Below are 7,288 nucleotides of genomic sequence, written 5' to 3'. Positions count from 1 at the left end.
TTGATATATTTTTTATTCGATTTCGAAGACTGCTATCTTGATGAACTGAAAGTGGGTTAATCTGATATTCCAAGGAAGATAAGCAGAAATTGACTTATGTAATCGATTCGAGAGCTGATTCCATTCCCCATGAACTGAAAATTGCTTAACGTCCCGAGAAGTTAGAAATGGGAGAGTGACAAGTATAACATCTCAGGTCTAATTTTTCCCGCCAGAAACATAAAAACCCCCAGCATAGTTGAGAAGAGAGAAAGGGAAATCCAAAGATAAAACGGGGTGACGTAACATTAGCATAAGCGGTCTCAAGTTGAACCCATTTTCCCTCCAAAAGGATCCGACAAATAGCACATTCGGGAAGAAGTGCGAAAGAGGAAAATTATCCCCTCTTAGCACGACATGACCGTACCCCAGCACGAAACACAACCGAGGAAAGGAGAGATGATGGAGGACGGGGAGGAGAGGGAGCTGCAGGAGGGGGCGGGGGAAGGAGGAGGGAGAGAGGGAGGAGGACCCCAGATCAAGACCATGCCGACTCCTCCCGATGGCGGCTGGGGATGGATGGTAGTGTTTGCATCCTTCATGATACACGTTCTTGGTAAGTCTGTCAATTTTTTTTTATTATTTTGCCACACGGGCGCAGGACTTCCAAATATATTCAAATGCGTTTTTTTTTACAGGTTGTGAGAAGCATAGGTTACGGTAGAAGTTTTGGTCTGATACGAAATGAGGGATTCCAGCGTTATTTAGTTTAGTTAGATTATCTATCTATATATTGCCAGACGCCTCAATCCCGTTTGGGGTGGCCACAAACAAATCGCCTCCAAGTCGCCCTGTCCCCTGCCATCTCACTGCCCTGTTCCCAACTCACACCTCCCCTCTCTCATATACCTCTCCACCCCATCCCTCCATCTCATCCTCGGCCTCCCCCTCCCTCTTCCCCCCTCCACCTCACTCACATACACTCTCTTCGTCAGTCTTTCACCCTCCATCCTCTCCACATGGCCAAACCACCTCAGTGTGTTAGATTATGTTGATGAAATAGTAGACAAGCCTCCCGGGGCGTCCAGGCAGCTTCTTAAAATACTAATATAAGTAAAATTTGTTTGTTTTATGTACATTGTGTAGTCTAAGGTCAAAAGCTGTTATTTGGGTTGCATGTTGTACTAAAATTACTTCCCTTAATGTGAAAATCCCGAGTGGTTAAAGTTTTCCCTGCTGTTATGATTGTGGTATTTTTAGTTACTACCGGTACTTTGTTTAATGATAAATCGTGGTACCTTTAGTCAGTACTTCATACACCCAAGGTAAGTTTTATTATAGTATTTATCTTTTTTGTAGTGTTCATCGTGTTATAATTTTTGTGTTGTGGTGGTATTGTACTATTGAATTATTTTATATCATTGTATTGCCTAATCTCATTTTGTGCTGTCAGTGTACACTCCGTCAACGTGAACATCACCCAAGAAATTACGGGTATAACAGGCAAACGGTAAACGCCACTCGCTTTTTAACTTCGCGGCATCAGCCCCATCATAGGTATCATTTTCATATCGATAGTCCAGTCCCATTATCGATATTTATGCCGTAGATATTTTCCACAAGCCTTTCAGTACGACGGGAACCTTTTTTTTTTTTTTTTTTTTTGAATCGTTAGCTTTTTTTTTTTTTTTTTTTTACCTCACGGTCGGAGGTCTTCCAAATTTCCTACCATCACACATAACGAAATATTCATCATGACACGAATTTTAAAATGTTTACAGTAACTCGGTACGAAATTTAAAAAAAGTTCATCACATCACATACACGAAATTTAAAAAGTTCATCACATTACAGTACGTACGGTACATGTAATTTAAAATTTTCACCCGTACTTATTTCTAAGACGTAAGAAAATCAATCCATCATCATCATTATTTCATGTTTTAGGGTATAGCCCACCATAACCCACGTATATAATTTCCAAGTATTGATAGTATTGTTACTGATATTGATGGAGGTGGCTGACGTTGCCATGGTAACAAGAAAAACAAACTGATAGCTTTTGACATGTTTACTGAAGAAGGAAGACGGATTGCCAGATGCCCCTTTATCCTCATCTTCCTATCTCCCCTTTCTCCTCCATTTTTCTCCCCTAACAGTCAGTGTCTGCCTTCTGCCCCTCCCATCCCTTCTCTTCCCTGCCTGCCGTACTAGATTAATCCCTCCCCTTCCTTTTAACCTTTTTCCATTTTCCTTCGTGTTCCTTCTCCTCTCCCTGCCCTCTCCCATTACCGTCCCATTCGTCTCTCTCTCTCCCTTATTTCTCATTTCTCGTCCCTTCTTTCCTCAACCTTCAATAATCCTCCTCTCACCTTTCCCCTCTCGTCCTTCCCTTTTCCTCCCCATCTCTCATCTTCCCTCACTTCCTTTCCCCTCTTCCTCCCCTTTTCTTTCCTCCTCCCTTTCTCCTTTCACATTTCCTCCCCTTCTTCCCTTCCCCCTTTCTTTCTTCTTTTCCTCCCCTCCTGTTCCTTCTTCCCCCTTTTCCTTCCCTTCACCCATCCCTTCCCCCAACTCCCTTTCCCCTATCTCCCCATCTTCACTCCCTCCCTCCCTCCTGTTGCCCTACCCTTTTCCCTCCCCATGTGTCCTTCAGTGTGTGGTCATGCGTAGCACACACACACACACACACACACACACACACACACACACACACACACACACACACACACACACACACACACACACACTTGCATACATACCCACAGATACATAGAGAGAGAGAGAGAGAGAGAGATTTCATTTTTTGTCGTGATTCTCCTCTTCCTGTTCCTGCCTCACCCCTTTGTCTTCCTGTTTCTGCCTCTCCCCCACCTCCTCCTCTGCTTCATTTCTTAACACTCCCAAACAAAATCATTTATTATTATTATTATTATTATTGTTGTTACCGGTTCTATTATTATTAGTAGTAGTATTATTATTAAACATTTTACACCACAAATTAGGCAGTGACCTAGAAAAAAGTTACCGGTAATATCGAACACTCCATTCACGTTTTAAAATGTTAATCATGTGCCTTGAAGCTCAGTAAATCATCTAAGTGCTACAAATTTGGTTGTACTACAATTATGATAGTCTTGATGTAATTACGATTGCGATAGTCGATGTAATTACGATTGCGATAGTCTTGGTGTAATTACGATTGCAATAGTGTTAATGTAATTACGATTGCGATAGTCTTGTAATTACGATTGCGATATTCTTGATGTAATTACGATTGCGATAGTCTTGATGTAATTACGATTGCGATAGTCTTGATGTAAATACGATTGCGATAGTCTTGGTGTAATTACGATTGCGGTAGTCTGGGTGTAATTACTATTGCGATAGTCTTGATGTAATTACGATTGCGATAGTCTAGATGTAATTACGATTGCGATAGTCTTGGTGTAATTACGATTGCGATAGTCTTGGTGTAATTACGATTGCAATAGTGTTAATGTAATTACGATTGCGATAGTCTAATTGGCCACTTCAGAGTTTTAAGCTACGAGGAAACTTAAAGTAACGGCATAAATAATTTTCATAGTATTAGCACAAATCACGGTTGAAATTGTTGGATATCACGTAAAAGAATATAGCTGATAATATTTACAATCTGGTAGGGAGGGTGCTTAGCGTATCCCCCTTCGCCTATCGGCACATACTCGCGCAACTCGTAGGTTCCTACCGTTTGTTACCCTTCATATTTAAGATTTGAAAATGACTCAAACCCTCTAGACGGTAGCCTAGCCTCGGGCCCCTGTAGCTCAGAGTGGAGAAGGAGAGAGAGAGAGAGAGAGAACGTGTTTGCTCCTAAACAAGAAGTAATATGTGGAGGGAAGTCAAGGTGAAGAGGAAGTGTAAGTCAGTCCGGGGGAAATCGGTGTCAAGCCTCCTTGTGTAGGATTCAGGATCGTCTTTTGTTTGTGGCGGAAGTGTTGGTGTTGTGAAGGGATTTGTCTTGGAGGTGTGTATGTGTATAGCTGATGTGAGTGTGTATTGTGTACATGATTAAGATTAAAAACATGAGTTGACCCCGGCATATTAGCATCAGGGTTGGAATCCTGGTGCGGGCAGCTGGCATCACACGACTGAGGTGTCCATCTATCCATTGTGAATTGATAGGGTAACATGTATGGGAGGTAACTAGGGTAGCTTGGATGCTGCAGTGGCCTTGTATCCAGTGAATAACTTGTAAGAGACTCAAGGCCTGTGTTAAGGAGATGAGAACCCCGGCTAAGGGCATCATGGCGTATACCCCCACCTTTACCTTTATTAACTAAGCCTGTGTTGTTTTGGGATGCGTTTGAATGTGTTCGTGTACAATTGATATCAGTGTTTATTAGCTGTTTGTGAAAAAAATCTCCCTCGTTAAAAGCGATGATGGTGGGAAAATCAAAGTGTTGCCTAGGGATCAGTGTCAAGCCTCTGTGTGTTCTGGTGTGTGTGTGTGTGTGTGTGTGTGTGTGTGTAAGTTTATCGAGTCCGTGCGTGTGTCTAAGGCTGCAGGTGTCAGCTTTATCAGTCAAGATAACACTTGAACTCGGCGACATAAACAACCTTCTTATAGGCTTATACAAGAACAAAATATCTTCATCCAATCCAGTTTAAATTTAAAATGGACGACTGTAAACATTGGTATTTTGGATGTTTATGTGAGGTACTGTGAAAGAACCGACCGCTGGGTTTTACGTGATTCAAATGTTTTCATTCACTCCAATTTGAATTTTAAAGGATTCAACGGAACTGTAAAGAAAGATGGACGATGTTATGTATTCTGTAAAGAAACGTCTGTTATGATGCTACTACTACTACTACCCCCCCCACCACCACCACCACATCATTTTCTTCTACTACTACTGCTACCACTAATGATGATAATAATAGTAATAATAATAAAGTAATACGTTCTGTAGTAATCAGTATACTATATTTACACTAGTATATCGAGAGTGTTGTTGTCATGCTTTTACAGTATTCCAACACATGGCTTCTTTACCGCTTGAGTGACAGAACAATGATATCTGCTGAGTAATTCGATACTACCTTAGATTAACCCTTAGGCAAGAGTTGGTGGTAGTGAGAGGAATTGATCAGTGTGGAGGTAGTGAAGGTACGGTGGATGGTGATGATGATGATGATAATAATAATAATAATAATAATACCGGTAATAATAATAATAATAACAGTGGTGATAACGACAGTAGTACTATTGCTACTACTAATGATGATGATGATGATATAGCAAAAAGAAAGAATACTACTGCTGCTTCTACTACTACTACTAATAATAATAATAACAATAACAATACCTGTATATCCTAAGAGAAATAAAATTGTCGAGAGATGGCAGTAAAGAAAAAAAATATTCTCACGTAGTAGTAAAGATGTTAAAAATAAAGGTGTTATATTGGTGTTACCTGTGTGTGTGTGTGTGTGTGTGTGTGTGTGTGTGTGTGTGTGTGTGTGTGTGGTGATACGGTGCTACTGATAAACAAACATACCGTACATAGATACACATATGCATACATACACACATGCTTACATACCCGGTACATACATATATACTGGTACATACATATATACGCATACATTCATACGTACATACATACATACTGATGGTGTGTGTGTGTGTGTGTGTGTGTGTGTGTAATTAGGTCAGAGTGTATGGGTCAATGAGAGTGATAAGAAAGATAATCCCTTGTTTGTACACCTTACTAATTATGAGAGAGACAGACAGACAGACAGACAGACAGAGAGGGAGGGAGGGAGAGATATACCATAATGTGTAGTCTGTTAATCTTACCTGCGTAAAGGTACAAGTATATTTTGAATGCTAAATGGTTGACCTTGTAAGACTTGAGGATGAGAGAGAGAGAGAGAGAGAGAGAGAGAGAGAGAGAGAGAGAGAGAGAGAGAGAGAGAGAGAGAGAGGGAGAATAGGAAGAGGGCTACTATCATTCACACAGTAGAAATAGAGGTAGTATGATGGAGAGAGAGAGAGAGAGAGAGAGAGAGAGAGAGAGAGAGAGAGAGAGAGAGAGAGATTGCGATTTAGGTCAATAAGCTCTGTAGGGTTATAGTCTGACCTCGCGTGCACACACACCGCGCACACACACACACACACACACACACACACACACACACACACACAACTAACAGTGCACATACCCGGTACAGGCTAATTCTCTCTCTCTCTCTCTCTCTCTCTCTCTCTCTCTCTCTCTCTCTCTCTCTTTCTTCAACAGCTTCCCTCATTTCCATGCACTAGTAGAGTTTCCTTCACAGCTGTTTACATTTTTTTTTTCACTTTCCCTCCTTCCTGCACTCCTTCTCTTCCTTCTTTGATTCACTCATTCATTGCTTCACCTTCCTCATCTACATCCCCTCCTTCCTTCACGTTCCTCTCTTTTCAAGCCCTCCTTGCTTCCCTCCTTCCTTCTTTCCTTCCTTCCTAACCTTCCATCCATCCTTCCTAACCTTCCATCCTCCCACCAGTGCAGCCTCATTCCCTCCCTCAGTGCGACCACGTGACTGACCCCAGATATAAACAAACATGTGACTAGAATGATAAACACTTCTGGCCTGGTGGTGGTGGTCTTGGTAGCTAAGTTATGGTGGTGGTGGTGGTGGTAGTTGTGGTAGAGGTGGATAGTGGTAGTTGTGGTGGTGGCAGAGGTATTTGTGGTTGTTGGAGATGGTGATAGTTTCCCATATATACTCTTTGTACTCTAACTTGACCTAAAATTGCTATCTCTCCATCTTGCGTGCTGAGCTGGAACAGGTTAACCCCAGTAAAATGACTTGTCGGCGAGGTACGAGTTAGGCCATTTAAATCCGAAAGCATTGAAATGTGGCCTTACACCCCGAGGCTGCCTAGATTATATGATGGCTGTCTACCTACCAAGTTTCATGCCTTTACGACAAACTGTCTGGCCTGTGGTTCTCTTTTGAACATTTTCGACATGCTGCACTTGGCACGTGTCACATACCACGTGCACCGCCGGGGTGTGATGAAACCTGTCAAAACAAGTCCTAAAGAATTGGGCATCATATGGTGCAAACCACTCAGTGATCGGCCCTGTGGTTGCTGAGATATAAGCGTCTCAAAAGCGTTACGGTCGGGCCAGGCCGGGCCGGGTTGGGCTAGAGACTTAGGTTGGGCCGCACAAGGCCACTCATAATATGTGAGAAAATGCTACAACTAGACGAGAGACTTGCTCATAATAAGCTGCAAAAGGACAAAAATCTTGGTCAAGTTAAAGTA

General features: G+C 42.0%; 1 protein-coding gene across 1 annotated transcript in view; it reads left to right on the top strand.

Annotated features, from left to right (window-relative positions):
• Nucleotides 1–210: 210 nt before the first annotated feature.
• The window catches only part of Mct1 (Monocarboxylate transporter 1), a 53,605-nt gene continuing 46,527 nt past the window's right edge, over nt 211–7,288 (top strand). The window contains exon 1 of the mRNA XM_080273955.1: nt 211–595. Coding sequence (XP_080130081.1) covers nt 397–595 — 199 coding nt within the window. The 5' untranslated portion in view covers nt 211–396. The remainder of the gene's footprint in view (nt 596–7,288) is intronic.

This window comes from Coenobita brevimanus, chromosome 56 (assembly GCF_032717465.1).
Source record: "Coenobita brevimanus isolate Jiangsu-jjx chromosome 56, ASM3271746v2, whole genome shotgun sequence".
Taxonomy (NCBI): domain Eukaryota; kingdom Metazoa; phylum Arthropoda; class Malacostraca; order Decapoda; family Coenobitidae; genus Coenobita; species Coenobita brevimanus.
The sequence above is the reverse complement of the archived record's forward strand: the minus strand, read 5'-3'. Positions and strand labels throughout refer to the sequence as shown.